The sequence below is a fragment of the Carettochelys insculpta genome, chromosome 4 (assembly GCF_033958435.1).
Source record: "Carettochelys insculpta isolate YL-2023 chromosome 4, ASM3395843v1, whole genome shotgun sequence".
Classification (NCBI taxonomy): domain Eukaryota; kingdom Metazoa; phylum Chordata; order Testudines; family Carettochelyidae; genus Carettochelys; species Carettochelys insculpta.
Window position 1 is genome coordinate 132265855 of NC_134140.1, and position 18499 is coordinate 132284353.

General features: G+C 40.8%; 1 protein-coding gene across 5 annotated transcripts in view; it reads right to left on the reverse strand.

Moving 5' to 3' along the window:
• Nucleotides 1-552: 552 nt before the first annotated feature.
• Nucleotides 553-18499, reverse strand: part of YTHDC1 (YTH N6-methyladenosine RNA binding protein C1) — a 30877-nt gene continuing 12930 nt past the window's right edge. For 3 of the 5 annotated variants that reach the window (XM_074993891.1, XM_074993889.1, XM_074993887.1), the window contains 10 exons: nucleotides 13301-13409; nucleotides 13065-13182; nucleotides 10932-11016; nucleotides 9309-9475; nucleotides 6073-6155; nucleotides 4395-4431; nucleotides 4260-4299; nucleotides 4114-4176; nucleotides 2264-2404; nucleotides 553-1523 (listed from right to left, as the gene is read on the reverse strand). In XM_074993891.1, coding sequence (XP_074849992.1) covers nucleotides 1305-1523; nucleotides 2264-2404; nucleotides 4114-4176; nucleotides 4260-4299; nucleotides 4395-4431; nucleotides 6073-6155; nucleotides 9309-9475; nucleotides 10932-11016; nucleotides 13065-13182; nucleotides 13301-13409 — 1062 coding nt within the window. In that variant the 3' untranslated portion in view covers nucleotides 553-1304. The remainder of the gene's footprint in view (nucleotides 1524-2263; nucleotides 2405-4113; nucleotides 4177-4259; nucleotides 4300-4394; nucleotides 4432-6072; nucleotides 6156-9308; nucleotides 9476-10931; nucleotides 11017-13064; nucleotides 13183-13300; nucleotides 13410-18499) is intronic. The other 2 variants (XM_074993890.1, XM_074993888.1) reach the window with 1 other exon arrangement.

Here is an 18499-nt window from a genome sequence, read left to right on the forward strand (position 1 = left end):
GTAAGGGAGGTTGATGGGAGAAACTCTCTCGGTGACCTTCCCCAGTATGGACAGCCAAGTCAATAGAGCACAGTCTATGGTTGACTTACTTTGCCCTGTGTAGATGCAGCCTGATAAATTTTAGGCCATGTCTATACTACCAGCTAAACTGGCACTACTGCTATTGATCAGGCAGTGTTGATTTAGCTGGTCTGGTGAAGACATGTTAAGTTGGGAGGTGGAAGCTACATCAAAGGCAGAGCATCTCCCACTGACAGCACAGTGCAAATACTGCTATACATCAACCTAAGTTATCACCTTTAGTCACATAATTTACATAACTAATGCAGCTTAACTTAAATTGCCCTAACATGTTATTACAGACCAGCCCTTAGATTTGGTGATACTAAGCACCAGCTTATTAAGGACAGCTATCTGGGTTGAATTTCACCCAAAGGAAATCTCTTTGCTGAGGGGGAAACAGGTAACTTTTGAACAAACAGGCCAGCCCTCCTAGCCGTTAGCCAGCACAGACCCTGGAAATCTGTAAAATAACCAACCAAAACTAAAATGTCAGTTGTTTCAATTGTTACCAATTTATTTTTTTTTATATAAAAATTGTGGCAATGTAGAATACAGCAATGTTTTCTGCTCCCACACACGCACACTGAACATTCCAAGCGATGTGTACATTTCAGAGAGGCTAGACAACAGGACTGACCAGTGGGTTACTGAACACGGAGATTTTTAAAAAGATTAAAAATTAGATATCAATAGTGTCTTCTTCATATTGCTTTCATTATTGAAGACTGAAAAACACTCTACAGCAAAGGTTAAAAAACAGAAGAACAAGAGGCTGCTACAACACTGCCATACAGTCAAACCATCATACTTCAATAGTTGCATACTTGATAGCAGCATTTTCCCACTAAACCATATGAAACTACATGTAAGAAAACAAAGCAAAAAAAATTATGGCAGTTATCCATCAATTTCTTTTTAAAAAAAACCCTAGAATGAAGTCACTAGAAGTAGATGAACACTTATTGAAAATGAACCAATATCTACATTCTTAACTGTTTCCCATTTGCCAATAGAAGTGTCAACTCGAATGTCAACTTTGTGCATTTTTTTTCTTGTGGCTGATTGCGTTTTTCCAGTTGGTAGCTTACTGCATGCTTGGAACAAAGAGGGTCATTGTAAAACCTTCTACACAACAAACTTTAAGAAGACAGCTGAAAATGAAGTGTACTACTTGTAAACACACAAAAAATACAAGCTTTGTTGTTTTGTTTTGTTTCAAACGACCACTGGCTCCAGGTGGATTATCTTCTGTACCTGCCTCTTTCCCCCCGGTCTCTGTCCCGTTCACAGATTCGCTCCCTCTCTCTTTCCCGATCCCGCCCCCGTTCTCTGTCTCTCCGGTTATCTCTGGGACGGTCACGCTCCCTCTCCCGCTCTCTCTCTCGAGGTCTGCTTCTCCGGCCACTGACCACTGCTTGTGTGCGACGCAGAAAGTCATCTACCCTCATGTCATAATCGTGCTGCAAAAGAGAAGGACAGTGCTATTTATTTCCTTGCCCAGTTTGAAAGTTCCAGCACTTCATCCATCCACTCGAAGGTAGGCCCTTTTGGAAAGCCAGGATCAGAGGTAGCCAATACTAAGAAACATACGCATAAGCTTTTTTTCACAGCAGCAGCACAAGTTTCCTCCTCTTTCGCTATACTTAAGCACCTTCCCACTGCTTCCACCTCCTGCACTAGAAGATATCACAAGGGAAAGTGCAAACACCACACAGCAGTGAAAAGACATACCACAAAAGCCATACCACAAGGACAGCTCTCTGAAGAGCTGCCCTACCCCAGAATAGCTGTCTGAGATATTTGTTAAAAGAGCACCATTAAGAGTGACTTATTCCCAAGGTAACAACAGGAAAATGATTGGAAGCAAATCAGGTTAACTAATAGAGACCAAAAAAATCCCTACTGACTTGGACTTAGTTTCAACCAAGAAAGCATCCACATCAACAGCTGGTAGCCTTCCAGCAATATGGGCCAAGATATGGTGGGACCTGTGCTCTGAAGTCCCTTGGGGAATTTTCAATAGAACCAAAGCCTTGAGATTTAGGCACTTCAGTGACCAAAGACCATTTAGGTGCTCAACTGTAAGGCCAAGGCTTTCAGAAGAAACAAACTTCCCGCATGTTGAGGTTCCTAAGCCCCACATCCCCTCCCTGGCCCCACCATCTGCATGATTTGCGCCTTCCCCTCTGCTTTCACGTACACTTACTACTCGTTTGTCTCGGTATCGTGCCTCATGTGGAACCGGGTGGTGCCCTGAGTATGGAGGGTGAGCCTGAGGTGGAGGAGCATGGTGCTGATAATACGGATGATGTGGAGGCTGTTCCATAGCAGGATATGGGGGCTACAAGAAAATTAGAGGATGTTTGTTGAAAACTCCAGGACTCTGAGCAAATCACCCTTAAAATTAGGATTATAAGTTACCTGCCAACTTGGAAGGCAAACATACGACATTTAAGTCTCTCAAGCAGGTGGACTATGGTTTAAAAGGCAAACTTGGATCCTGGCATGTAGCAGGACACTGCAGAGATTGCAACCAGATCACCTTCTCACTGCACTCCAGCCCCAGCATTCATTTAAAACAATAACCCAAAAGCACTTTAAAAGAGACTCATTTCCATGCCTGAATTAGAAACACTGTGAAGACTTCAGCCTGTATAAAGCAGTGAACTAACGAAAGCTGGAGTCACAAAGACAAGCATGCCCTAGGCTGTGTAAGATTTCAAGGCCAAATCACCTGTCACTCTGCTGAGGTTTTTTTCAGGACAATCCTGTTTTGAATGGAAGTCCTGTTCCACAAGATGAAAATAAACTGCTAAAAATCCAGAAGCTAAACTAAACTTAACAAAACAACTGGAAACATTTTGGCCATTCCTCACCATGCCCCCCATCTTCTAACAAGCTGCTTTCCCTCAACTTCTTACTTTCACTCCCTGCATCAGCCAGACCAGTCTCCCAGATTTAAGCCCCAAGTTGCATGAGAGTTCCAAATTTTCAGCTAGGTAGGAGGCCTGGATTGTACTGTAAATGCACATTTACCTAATCTGCAGAAAGGGATAAGGGAGACAGATGTGGGCCAGGAGGGTTTCGTTTGATTTGAAGAGCTCTTCCGTTCCTGCAGTCCGACAGCCCCACTTGTTTGGGGATTCTGGGGCATACTGGCTTTTTTGGTTCAGCTCAGAGTGAGCAGCTGTGGGTATGTCTTTGCTGCCAGCAAACCATTTGATAATCCCCAAGTAGGAGAATCACAGCAGAGACACTTACATTTATAGTATGGTTACTGAAGGATAACGGCAGAGTGGTTATCTAAATCCAGACACAGCCTGCACACAGGAAACTGGATGACTGAGAATAAGTTATTCCTCAGTAACTGCACATCATTCCTGCCCTCAACTTGGCAAAGAACCCCATCTCAGAGTAAGAAAAACAGCGACTTGTACATGGTCATGCTCTCAGTGTACGACTAACAGTTTGCTGGTATGGATATTGCGTACTTCAACCAGACTATGCTAAATACACTCCAGTGCTTCCTAGATGCTACACTGCCAATGCCGACAACTCTTGTGCGTTATCAGAGTGAATCATCTTCCACCCCGCAGGCAGTGGGTGCCAGAGACCTCCCAATTTCCCTCCTGCTATACTCGGTTTTTCTGTTCCATCTTCTTCAAACTATTGAAGAATTATTGATCTGATCATGTTCTGTATAGCGCATCGTAAGGGAGAGTTCTCTTGTTGTTCTACGAGACCAGAAATTTCCTCACAATTTTTTCCATACATTCAAATTAAGCTGGATTTCCTGTGTCCAAGAAGGGTATGAGGCTCTCACGGCAGCTCCCAAGATACAATGCATTTCATCATTGAGAGTGATTTGCTTGCAATATCTTGACATTAACTCATGTAATTCACCCCATTTGATTTTGTTTTCCCACACCTCTTCATAATGTCAGGTACACAGCAGAAGTGCATGTCACTTAACAGAGTACAAGGGCTGAGAGGCAGGGTAACATGGGGGTTTATTTTCAATTAGAATATGAAGCTGAACAAGACACAAACCATTCCTTGCCACGGTGGTGGTGGTCCCATGTTGTGGAATTCTCTCACATAATCATTGTAGGACTAAAATGAAAGAGAACAATTTGAACACCCGATAGTTTTTGGCAATTCCAAAGTCATGTAAAAAAACAAATCTGTCAACCTACCCCATTTAAAAACACATCTCGGCGAACTCCTGAAAATCGTCTGTTGGGAATAAGATTTGTAAAACTCAATCCACGTGACTGATCTCAACAAGGTACCAGGACATTAAAAAAAGGAATAATGTGAACACGTCTCACCTGTCTACTTCTTGATACCTGGGATCCTTTATATACCCTGTTCAAACAGCAAGCAGTGTTATCAATCAAATCTACCATTTTGCCATAACAATCTTTAAAAATTATTGCAGTAATTTAGCATTCATCCTTCCTCTGAAACACACTCTCCTCACAGCTATGTTCTGAAGTGAGACCAGAACAGCAGTACATACAAGAAGTGCTTGCAGAAAAATTCCTACAGACTTAGTGTAGGTCTTTGACAGGCGAAATAATGGCACACAGAAAAGAGCACTACCACATTAAGAATGAACAGATACATTCTTATTGGCTTGCACGCAGTACAGAGAAATTGGGCAGGGGACATTTGTGCAGACAAGGATGAGGCTGAATTGCTTGGCAATGCTTATGCACTTAAAACATTGGCATACACCGATTAACTGATCGAGATTTCTACCTATTAACTGCATGTTCAGCAGACAGTGGTAATCTGGACAACTCTGCAACAGCATATGGACACTTCCTTAGAGATTAAAAGTTAGGTACAAAATTACAATGGACCATGAAGTGGCACCTCCTGCTTAAAGCAGTTCAGCAAAAAGCATCTGTAAAAGGGAAGGGAATCAAAATGAAGTTAAAGCATTTTTACAGTGCTTTGAGTGATTCTTCCTTTTCATTCTCAGCCGTAAGTAATGCTCCGGGAAGTTTGACTAATGATGACAGCATTCTATTAAAGTAAGACCTCTTTGAAGAAAGCAACCACTATTCAGTCTGGACACTGAAATGAAAGAAGGCTTTTTAAGCGTTAGAAATCTTTTATGGAAGCAATGCCTTGGACATGTAAGTGTACATTCCATTAAGACTTCCTGGACGTAGGTCTGTTCTGGCCCAAAACTGCCTTTTTGGGAACACTGGCAATATTGCTGCCTGTGGCTGTTGCATTTACATCGCTGAAAAAGCTATTTTATTTCGAATGACCCTATCTTTTCCAGCTGAACCTCCTCCCCAGGCTGACAGGGACCACCCTTTATTTAAAGCTTGAGGACTCCCAGACCTGCTTTATATCAAGTTTTTAAAAATTTCTCTGAAAACACACTGGGAATATCTAGTATCATTCCACACACAACTTGTGGACAACAGGACCCCAGTTGTGAAATCCAGGTAAAAAAAGTCTATCAAAAAGGACATATAAACTCTCAATTCACCGCAAATAAATGCTCATGAATCACCAATTCAGATTTGAAACCACTATGGAAAGAGTTAAGTCTATCATGGCCTATATTTGGAGCTGTGTGTGTTCAAAGTGGTCCTTGGAAAGGTCACCATGATGGGAAAGGAAAGGTGAGAAATGAAAGCACACCTGTTATTTAGGAAGCAGAGTTTTAAGTGGCTATTTCAACTGCTTCGGTTACCACTGTATGTAAATATGGTGGGACAACTAGCTTAACATTAATGAAGAATTTACACTAAATTTAGAAGGTGGGATTTTCAAAACAGCTCAGCATTCACTTTACTCAGTTCCCACCGAAGAAGATGGGAGATTTACCCTCAACTTCCAGAAGAGCAGACGTAAACCACTACTGACTACCTTTGAAGAATCTCAAACTCTGGTCACATATGAAACGCTCATTAAGCCCTCTATGAATTCAAAATCCCATAATAAAAACGCAAATATGTTTACACATGTGCAGGAGATATTAACCTGGTCTTTGGTGAAACTCAGGAGGATAGTCAATCCTTGGTTTCTTTCTGCTGTTATGAATATCATAATCCTCTGGTCGACGCCTACACAAATTAGACATTAGAGATTAAACACGGTTGTTTGGCGCAGATTTCCCAGCAGCATCCCTCACAGACAAACGCATCACCAACTGGCCAGCACCTCTGTTCAGAGCCATTCAGAACTCAGTCAGCTTTACATCTGCTTCATACAGTCAAGAGTTTATACATTTAAACTTTAACTTCAAACCACCACAAGCCATACTCTATGCTAGATAAATACACTTAGCTGTTGCATTGCAGTTATAGGCTACATCTACATGAGAAGCATGTTGACAGAAGTGACTGTCAGAAGGGACTTCTGGGCAAAACGGCTGTTGACAGACAGGGTCTGCACATAAAAGCAGACCGAATGAGTAATCCATTCTCTCGGCAGAGAGCAGCCAGACTTACCAGCCCTCTCTTGACAGAACGGCCAACTGGAAACAGAGCAGACAGGACTGCCCAGTCACCTAAAACCCCTGTCTATCCACAAAAGGGCCCTGGAGCTTCTACACGACTGTTTTGTCGATGGGAAACTGTTGAGAAAGGTAATACACCTCTCTGTGTTCAGGTATAACACTGCTGGTGGATATGCCAAGATTTTTGTTGGACAGACTGCTGAAAAAGCACATTTTGCGTGTAGCCACTCCACGGGTTTTCCCAATAAAAGCCCAGTTTTGCCAAGAAAAGCCTCTCATGTAGACGCAGCCATAGACTTTAGCAGTAAGAAAGGAGTCCGATCCCAGCCATCCCTTAATATCCACAGAGAAATGTTTAGACCAGCTTGTTAAATATTCTCGTACTTTACGTGTTATCATACTTTCCACTTTACATCTTAATTTAACCCAAAAGATTAGACAAAAACAAAAAGACTCAGTATATGAAATGAATCAGTCAAGTCTAAGAAACTAAATACACAGTTACCTAGCTGCAAAGTGTTTTATCCATTTTACATAGATAAACATTTTGCTGAATTGTATTAGACCCAGGCCAGATAAAGCTTTCATAAAATGAAAGTGCCTTTATGGGTACATTTTAAAAAAAAGCATGCATGATTTCCACACGGGCCCTTTTCACCACTAGCTATCTAACTTGATCTGGCTAGAAGTATTTGTGGATTCTCACTGACACTTGGGGAAAAAACAAACACAAACAAACAAGCAAACCTCTATTTACTAGCTTAACCAATGCCTCCTTCTAATGAAGCATTAAGTCTAAAATCTCTGAAGCAACCCAAATGATATAATTAGCGCTTCCATCCTAAGAAGCCTTGTTCTGTTGCTGATGCAAAGCATTAAGCAGAAAAACCAAAAAAAAAACCCCACTGCCAAGAACTTCACTCATGCTGCGGGTATCCATTTTAAAAGCTACTCCACTCAGTCTAATTATTCGTGAGTTAGTTCTTCAACTGATTTACACTGGTCAGTAGTGCCCCTCCACGAAGAAAACAAATCCGTCTTTAGTATTTGCTTAAAACATTATGCTAAAAATGAACTTTCCAGCAACATGCATATTTCCTTATGATAATGATTTACGCTATAGAATTTCTTCAAATCCATTACTGTAACCATTTTGCAAACTGGACCAGCTGCTAATAGCGCTACTTACTGAACTGTTTCCACAACAATCGTTTCTCCTCCCCCATCCCACTTTCTAATTATTCAAAGTCCATTTAACCCAGTAACAATTTTTTTTAAATGAAACCAGATTCTTCACCCTCTGTGCAAAAAAACCCAAAAAACAAAGCAGTTGCATCTACAGCAAAATCAGATTAAGAAAAATAAAAGCTGGTGTAAAGAATAAACATACCGCTTTCTTGTAGTTTTGAGTGTGCATTTACGACCGGTATAATACATGATAGTAACAGTTCATATAGGAGTCCAACTACTGACTTTAAGCTGTAAGCCACATACATAAATGGAGGCCCTGGCAGGCTTGAGAAGGTGTGATGGTGTTATATGTATAGTTTGCAGTCCATTGCAAAACCTTCACTTGTAAATACTTTACTGCACTGGAAACCTCTTAGCTTAACTTCAAAAGCCATCTTGGTGCTCAGTCCTTTAAAGCCAAAAATATGGGGGCGCTGCCAGGTTTCCTCCTACCTACTCGTTACAGTGTCCTTTTTAGCTCAAGGAAATGGGGACTCTTGTTGGATATCTGTACCTACCACAGGATGTTTCCGCAAAGAGGAAACTTAACCAAAAGGTTTCAGCCCAAACCACACAGTCTTTAGCAGGAAAAAAAAACTTTAGATTTATCTGTAAGCAAAGTGGCTACACACAGGGAAAAGGTGTTTGGTAGAAGGGCTTACATCAGTTCTTTGCAAAGACTTCTCCAATTCTGTAACAAGTTATACCCCCTTTTCCTGGTAAAATGCTGTTAAGTTCATAAAGCAGTGATCAATAAGCATGTCGATCCTCTAAAAACACTTTAAAGTCCACGGGTCTGCCACCATCTGGAAAGGTTGTTTATACAGACACAGCAACAGCCATTCTTTTTGGTTTGTTGCCGGGTCTCCAAGGGCCACTCGATCCCCTTTGGAAAGAACCTACTGTTTTCAGAAGCTCAGCAAGATGTGTGAATTCAGTGGTTACGTGTTAGAGAATATTTGGCAATGGGGGTTAACACATCACGGTGATACAATTTCAAACAGTCCCAATAATGCTCCTCTTGAATATCAAAATTATTTAAATATTTTATCCTCAAAATGAGGCGGCATCTTCTGCAAAATTATAAGTGATCCTTATAAAAGTCCCATATCTGACAAGGCTTATCCAGAGACACACCTGAAAGAAAAGGCTTTTACAAGATATTAACATATTTTGGCATATAAAAAAAAGACTTCCTCTTCCTCCATCTAGCCTGCTCATAATAAATCCACGCTTACCTACAGCTGACCATTACACGTTGTGTTATCTGTATAAGAGACAGTCTAAACTAGAGAGCTTTATTTAAGAACTATTTTTCTGCAAAAGCAAATATCCCCATTTTCCTCTTGAAATGTGACACATCGGGGGACAATGTGAAATCCTCAATGAAGCCACAAACTCGTCCATGCAGCTTGATTTGAGGATTTTCTCTCTTCTTTATCGCAGGGAAAGCTTTTGATGAATCACATTCCTCCATCACGTTATTCTGACACATGTGCCTATTATCAGTCCAAAGAACGTTTCTAACCTTCCCACGTCCCGGACTGGTTCTCGACGGGATGGACGTCCTCTTGATCGGGGCTGTGAATGCATTCTTCGCTTATGCCGCATTTTATGAATGACTTGATACAAGTCAATGCTTTCGTCAGGAGGGAATAGGAGACAAAGCTGGGTTCCACATTCAAGCTCAATTTCCTAGAATTAGTTAGAAGCGAAGCTGTGATTTATAAGCTGCAAACAGGTAACATCCCCATCAATTACTTTCTCCAGGTACAAAAACTAAAAACACACTTTGAAAACTTTAATCCCACAAAAAAATCAGCACAGTACAGTTATATTAGCTTCAAGGTTTTGAGAGATAATTACGCTGAGGACACAATCTCTTCCTAAAAGACAATTACTCAGGTCAGCTTCATTTCACTATTATTTGAAGTTAAGGATTTTTTTTTTTGTAACCACAGAATATTAAGGAAAATAATCACTACATACCTGAACTGGTTAACACAGTAGTCTGGATAATCCCACAAGCATGATAAAGCAGATTTATTTGCAAGAATTAAATGTTATCCAAACTCAGTGAAGTAATTTGTGAAACTGAGGTTTATTTTGTGCAACTAGTATATACTATGTTTTTAGCGTTTAAGGCAGTTTGTTACAGCTAATTTAGAGCATACGTGTTACCTGAATGTACTGGAATATTCTCTCCAATGGTTCAGCAATTTCATATAATCATTTTAAAAAGGGACTGACTGCAATTCTATAGACAGTTAAGTGGACAAAAATATTTGTGTTTTAAACATTTCTTTAGCCATTTAACGGGAAACGGTCAAATAATCAAATTCCATTAATCAGTATTAATATAAATATTAAAAAGCATTCGGACTTGCACTGTCTGTTTATTTTCCATATATTAATTTTCACCAGTAAAATTAGACCAGTTCTGGTGCCTCTCAAGCCACTTTTACTTTGATTCTATGCACAAGATGAATTCTGTTCGGATATATCATGCTACAAAGCAATAGTTGACCCCACCCATTTCCTTTCAAAGAAAAAACCTTTTAAAAAAATCAGTAAGAGCCATTCATGTTGATTATGTAAATCTTTTTAAATAAAACATAAGTTACTGAAGTTGATAGAACTAAGAATATAAATTGGCACTATCAAATATTCAAGTGGCACTAACCTAGAATTCAGAGGCATGTATAATACAAATTTGTGTCAGCAGAAACTTCATACACAAGACAAACCTCATGCAGAAGCCAGAACTGAAAGCACCAGAACTCGTTCTAAAAAGCACTCTACTATAAACTGTAAAGTTATAGTACCACAAACTTAACATAAAAATTACATGGCAACTTAAAAATATTACAAAGTTCGTTAACACCAGTTGTTGCTAGTCACACTATAATCACACCAAAATTGCTGATAATCTCCATATCTTCACTGCTACAAAAACTTACTTTTGCAATGTTTAGCCCTCTCTCGTATGAGGAAAAAAAACACCTTACTCTACATATACCCTTGTCAATGAAACCTGTACTGCAAGAGTTGAATAGTTAGAAGACTTTAAAAGTTGTCACACATTAAGGTTATCTAATCGTGTCTTTTGTTTCTTTATCACTAAAGGCAATGATTTAAAAAAATGACAAACCTGTCCGTCACGTCCAATCTTTACTGGCTTATGTTCATTCCAAGGATTGGTCAGGTGAGCAGATTTAGTGAAGGGTAATTCACGCCTAAATATGCAAGTGGTATCATTTATAGTTATTTTGTCTATTAGTTTAAAAAGTGCATACAAGTAGGACATTAGATATTGTATAACATCATTCATCTGCCCCAGGATATGATCTGTGAGTGACTGAAAAAAAATCCATGCATTTAGATATCTGTAGTACAACAGTCTATTTATTTGTAAAACTCTTAGAGACCTCTTATTGCAAAATTCTGCTTTTTAACCTCTGAAGGGAGAAGAGCATGTTTTAACTGAGAACCACTAGTTAGCAAGGTTTTATTGTGTATAGATCAGCCTGTACTTTCATTCAGTGTGGTGCTAAATAACAGAAGTTCCAACTCATGACATACTGCCACCTATAATACTAACACATGTAAGTCAGGTAACTTTCGAGTTCTGGTGGGTACAACTCTCTCGTCTGCGTTTCCCAAAACTGGGTTCCACGGAACACTGGTGTTCAGTGAAAACGTTTTTATGCTAGTGATATTTTCACTTCTAAAAACATTAAATATGAAATTGCCTGCGTATCAAACATATTGAGGTATTTGAATAGTATTTAGATTGAAGGTATATTAATATTTACAGCATATTCATAATAGCATAGTTATTATGCAACTTGCGCCAAAACAGAGTTGGTTTGGATTGTTTCGGTACAAGTTGCGTTCAGAGAAATCACATGATGCTGCACCTGATAAGAGCCTCCAACCTTACAGCACCATTTCTAATATTAGTGGATTTGTAATCAAAAGATGCAAAAAACACTCTTCCCCTTAACATACTGTCAAATGTTACTTATTTTTATTTTCCACTAGTCTTCTGTAAAAACAACTTTTATAAGGACACAAAATTTGAAAATATTTTTCCATACCTAATTTGTTTTGCACTTCTGTTTTATAAAAATGTTTAAGCTTTAAGGAAGGACAATCCTTTTTGAACAATATTGTCCTTTCTATTTTTGTACAAAAGAATGACACTAACTATCCTTCTTCCGCTTGTTATATTGATGTTTTGTTTTGGGTTTGTACTTAATTTTTAATGTTATATTTATAATTATAGAGTTGCTAACCTTCCTGCTTCCAGAAGGACATTAGTTATTAATTCAGATTCTCTCTTGTTACTGTTTGTTCTTTGCAAAATAAGACATAAAAAAACATTAACTCTTACATCAACTTTTGAGCATTACGTGCTGCAATTTTTCGGTATGAAACCCTCCACCCTCACTCCCTTCTCCCCCCCTTACCAGCATGCACGTGTTTTGTCAATATATTCCAAGCCCAAAAGTGCTCCATGGACAAATTAGTTTGGAAAACGCTGCTAAGAAGTTTTATCTGAGCCAAGTGGGAGTAGCATTACATCTTTGAGGATGCCTTAGATTATTAGATAATCACTGAAGGATATTTTCTTGAAGAGCTCCCTGAACTTGATGATCTAGCTTACTAACATTTGTTTGATGACCTTTTAGCAAGTCTGTCTTATCATTCCACTTTATTCCATCCAAAGAGGAGCATCTATTCCCCCTGACCTGGCCTTAATTTCAGAAAGCATTGAGGCAGTTCCATCATATGTGATTAGCCAGACTCCACTGCAGAAAACACTTCCCTTTTGGAGATTTTATTCTGCTTTTGAGGGCTGCAAGTCCAGAATATTTCAAAGGGACGCTTGTTTTAATGAAAGGAAGATTTTAAGAAGCTGTAAACAAATGTTTCTGCTTTCAGTTTATTTAGCTAGTGAAAAAAGGAACCACTCAATTAGAAATTTCAGGGTAAAATGTTCAGGGCTATGCAAATAAAAAGCATTTGCCATAGCAATTTCACTTACAGGACAGAGCCTGAAATCCAGCTATAGTAATAATGTGGCAGACAGCTCTCCATTTAAGTGAGTATCAGTCAGCTACAAATATTCAAATATTCTGCCAAACAACAGATGGAGACATGTACCTGCTACTTATGCTGAAAGTCAGAAACACTGTTGCGACTGAAATTCCTACTTACTTCGCCTTGCCACAATCAGATCTGTATAAATGCTATGATTTAAATGAGCAGAATAATTTACCTGCAAATCCAGTCAATTTTAAAGACCCCTCCCAACATTTTAGCATTCATTCCTGCAGGCAGCACCCAGTGTATTGGGGATCCTCCATGATGTGATTCAGAGGAGAGCCTTGCAAATCCTAGAGGAGACGATATACGAGGGTAACAGAACAGCTTCTTAACCAAAAAAAACACCCACCACACACACAACCCAAACCTTACAAGCCAACCCACACATCAAATGTCACTTTCACTTACCTTGGAATTTTCCACTCTCTCTCACAGAAAATATTAAGATAACACTTCTTGCTGCTCTAAATGCAAGATTAAGTTTCTTCTCATTCACTGGAAGAGTTGACCAAACACCCTACAAAAAGAAAAAGGGAAAACATACACAACTTGTAAGAAACTGTTCATTCAATGTGTTTAAAAATATTGAGCTAAAGTGGGAAGAAGTCCAGGCTAGTGGTGTGGAATAAAATATGTTGGCACAGCTGTACTGAAGACTTAGTGGTTACTACTGGTAAACACTGAATAAAAAAGTAAAGTGCTGGTTCTTCGCCTTCTGGTTTCTGAGCTTTTAGCTGTAAACAAGTCATTTTTCAAGTTCTTCTCTGAAATGACAGTGAGGAGTTTAGTTTTTATTTTTAAAAAAGAGTAGAAGTATCACATAACATGACTAAGGACACAGGGCTTTTCAGTTTAATACCATATAACTATCAGGAGACTTGGGATTAAAAAGGAAGATCACAAGATTTAGCAACACTGGGATGGCGGAGCTGAAGAACAAGGCAGAGAGGCCATAGCTAGAGTCAGGGGAGACTAGAGCCTGCAGAACGTTTCAGGCTTCATTAATTGGCACTGAACACATTCAATACTAGTCCACACCTCAGCCAGAAATGAGCATAGATACTTTGCAGACAGGACGTAAAGTTAGAGTGCCCAAGAACTAGAGTGGCGACTGCAATCGCTAGCTCCAACAAGACAACAGCATGACATTGTGGCTTTATTTCTCTCAGCAGAAAAGCAACGGTTCCAAGCACCCAGAGTTCCGACTTTCCAAAGCCCAAGCCTAGACTTAAAAACCCCACCACATGGATTTTAATTTTAAGCTTTCATGATGGTTTTACTTTCAAGTCTATTTTAACCCATGGTTTTTTTTGTTTGCTTTATACAAAGTTAGGCCTCCCACTCTACTAACCTGGGTAATCTCATACTCACTTTCCCGTATTGTCATTGTGTAATGTGAAAATACAAACCGCCCAGCTGTTCTGTGTTGGTGTGTAAAGACAGCTAATTTGCCCTGCGGCGGCAGCCCCTTCTACCTAGACAGAAGACCTGCAAGGCAGGCAACAGTGTGGCCAGAGAGATGTATCCTTCCCACCTTTTCCCAAATATTGCTCAGGGGTGAGACACAATATAGCCAGAGATAGTTCTGTGGCCCCTAGCTTGGCCTATCACATAGGTGTAGTTAATTCCCACTTTAAAAAGGGGACAAATCTCAAGGCAGCTGATGGCTTCACAGCCATGTCAGTAAAGACCGTTATCAAGAATTAGTGATGCAGCCCAGTGCCCTGTTCTGTAGGAGGGCACACTCTGCCCCTCAATGAAATGGCAAAAAGCCTGCATATGGAACTCCAAACAAGTCTCTCTCCAACAGAAAAGAATGAAGGGGTCCAAACTTCTCTCTCTCCTGATCATCTTGTTTCTCCTCAACCTTAAGTTAGTGAGGCCACCACTGGGGCTGTATTTTAACCATGGACTCAGAAAGAGAGCAGCTGCCTCACAAGACAGACAAGCTACACACACAGGAAAGGTCAAATTAGGCACCTAAACAACATGTGATCTGATTTCACAGATTCTGAGTACCCCACATCTCATTTATTTAACTTCAGGCACCATCGTTTTTAAACTTAAAGAGTCTATGTGCATACATAGGTACGCACCTCTTGATAACTACTGAAACTAACTGCATTAAAATATCCTCCAAATCAAAATTCATTCATGTACCACACAAACAATGCAAGAACTATGCATCTCCTGAACACACCAAGTAACCAAAGAGATAGTATGCCAATTTTTTCCAGGAGTTCTTACAGAACTTTCAGGAAGGGACTTTGCATCTGTACAAGCATCTACCACAATGCCTGACCCATAGCCAGCGTTTCCAGAAGCTACAATAGCAACTTTAATACTATTACACTTTTCTTAATGCACAGATAAGCTTTTTAAAAGGTTATATTTGAAATAAATTTCTTGTCTAATTCTGGAGGTGCAATGGGATGGGTGGGAGAATACAAAACCTACGAGGCTCGCCGAAGCCTTGCACCTACCAGGTGAGTGAAAGCCAAGTTCCCTCCATACGTAGGGGATGTGCGTGAAAAGCACCAATGGTTGCTGCATGTATCTTGATGGAGCTGAGAGTGATTCTTGACGCCTTCAGGGATGGGACACAGTCCAAGAGAAGAGGAAGGCCTCTGGCCTCAGGGGCAAGCCCACTGTGCAGGGCCTAAGAAGTAAAAATACCTTCAACATGGCTTGGAAGAACAGCCTCATGGATTATTTCCTGCTATTCAAGGGGGCGCCTCATACTGCCAATGCTTACTTCTGTTGTAGTGAAGTGGACCATTGAAAAACTGGGCTCTCAAATGAGGCATCCATTCAGCAGGATGTCCGATTGTGTCGTCGTATTGCAAGAGCAGCTTCAGAAACATTAGTTGCAGAAATAAAGTACGGCTCGACACATGGACAGAGGAAAAACAGAACTGGAGCGACCAAGACAGAACAATCAGGATGTGCACTGCTCTCTTGGAGAGAAGCTGGTACAGAAGAAGTGGGAACACATAATTGAGCTTGTTTGACTAGAAGGTAACTAGGGTGTCGTATTGGGAACAAGCACCAAGTCAGCAACTGGAACAGCAGACAACTAATCTGAAGCTGGCTCAGAGGTAAAAGATCATTGGCTGGAGTCCCCCATGGCCAAAAACGTCTGCAACCCTAGAGTTGCACAGCTTCCATTCAATCAATCAGTCATGAAATTCTTGCCAAGAGCAACCACAATCATGCTCCAAGTCCTCAGGAAGTAAGCCACTGATACCAGAAAGTAGTGTGAAACACACCATTTCCAGAGGTGAACTACTTCCACACACCACTTTGGTGACCTTGTGCCCCCTTGCTTATTTATGTTGTAAACGGCAGTTGTGTTGCCTGACACATTGAGAACATGACACGAGTGGATACACAGGAGAAACATACAAGCTTCTCTCTCTACCTGAAGTTGTAGGATGCTGATGTACATCCTGGATTCCTGAGCAGTCCAACTCCATTGGGTCACATGTTTGTCCATATGGGCACCATATCCACTGACCAATGGATCTATAATGTTCTTCATGCTCAGAAACAGTGTCAGTTTTTTTGGTCGAGGTCTATACTATCTTGATTACAGCATATTCAAGGTCCAGACTTCAGAGAAAATAAATAAAAAGGTTTGGGGAGACATTCAAAAGTAACTCGCATTCTGGATTTGGCCCACACGGATTGTCTAATGACTATGCTTGCTTAGAGAGGACTGAGGGAAAAGCACCACAGTGCAAACCAGAGCTAGGTCCATCCAGCAGAAGGAGGAAAAAATGGTGGGGGGGATAGGGGAGGGGTAAGGCATCCATGGTATGGAAGAGCAGGGAACAAGCTCTCTGTTGGCAACAGCTGCTGTCAGAGAAAGTGAGGACACATGAATATGGTGATATATGTGCTTGCCACCACTTGGCTAAACAGAGAAAGGCAAGTTCTGCTCAGAACAGAAGGACTGGAAATCACTGTAATAAGCTGTTCTACCAGAGGATAGGTTTCTGACTACTAGAAAGACATGCACACAGGCCATGTTCGTCATGAACTCTAGGAACTGTGTGGAGTCCAATACTGATTTTTTCCCCAACATTTACACTCACCTCCAGGTAGGAGAAAAGTAGAAGCAGAACAAATATAAATGGTCAAGCCTCTTGTCTGGATCACACTGCCATCAGCAAGTCATCAAGAGGAGGGTAGATGAGGACCGGTGGATGCCCAAGATGAGCTGCCACTAGAAAAAAAAGCTTGGAGTAGGCCCAAGGAGCAGCAGTGAGCCTGAATGGTAGAACTCTGTACTGGAAATGCCAAGGGCCCACTATAAAACTCACTTTATAGTCTGTGGGTCGGGTAAAGATCTATGAGGAAGTAAAATGTCTTGATAGCTGAAAGCTGCAAACCACACGACTCTCTCATGACAGTATATTGGCTGTCAGACCATATGACCCTTCGGGTTGTGTATGGAGTGGCTGAAACAGATCTAGGATTTGTCTCCATTCCCCGTTTTTCCTGAGTACCAGAAAATGAGGGGAGTAGAATATGTGCCGAGAGGTCACGAGAACAGGCTCCATCACCCTTATCTGTAGGAGTTAGTATCCTTGACTCAGGAGGTGAACTATCATCACAGTGGTCCCACAGGCAGGATTAGGAGGTGGATGAGATAGCTCTATGATCCAGTTCACAATTCAATGCCAAATAGCATCTAGGACTCTTCTCTATTGTTACTCCACTGCAGACTAGCAAAAAGAGTGCCAGCTGGCCCACAACGGGGGTGGACTGTATGAAGTGTGTGGCTGATGACTTTGTAAATGCATTCAGAAATATTGCTTACACAAAGATTCAGTGTGTATTGAAGACAGTGCTGATGGACCAGGCAGATGGAGCCGCTGGGTCTTTTGACAGTTATGGGGACACTCAAGAGTTGTTGATGGAAGAACAGTGGCTGGAATAAGTCCAGGGCTCTGCGGTAGAAGATATGCTCCTCAACTATCCAGGTTGATGTGTGAGGGGTGTGTGTTCATTCCCTGGCCTGGATCCAACTGTGGGTTTGTGACAACCTTCCTGAGGCACTTTGTGAGGCACAGAGCTCAGCCTTCCAGGGTATGGGTTAGGAGCAAAGGCAGATATTGCACCTGGATGCAATGTGCAAACCTTGAACCATGGCATCTTTGGCATAATCCAGTACCTAGCCCTGGGTGCTCGGGAAAGATGGGCAGACAGTAAAATGGCATTCTGAAGTCCTTACAATCCTAAAAACCGACTACTAACGCTACAAAAATAACAAAAATACTAGCTACATACATGAGAAAAATAAACCTGTTTTCTGTATTTAGGCAAATGTGCCACAACAGAGGAGAGACCTGAAGAGGATCCAAATCAGACAATGCAGCAATGAGAAGGAACAAAGGGCACTGTCGATCTGTCCTGTTCTTTATTGCTTTGGTTCAAACTATAAGGAGCCAGGGTGCATGCATAGATCAACAGACACTATTATTTCCAATAAACTCCAGCTCTGAGTCCCTGGTTATATTCAAAGTGCAGTACAGATAGGAACCATCATCTGAAGCAGAACTTCTATTTTCCTGACTGACTTTATCTGTGAAAATGCTCCAA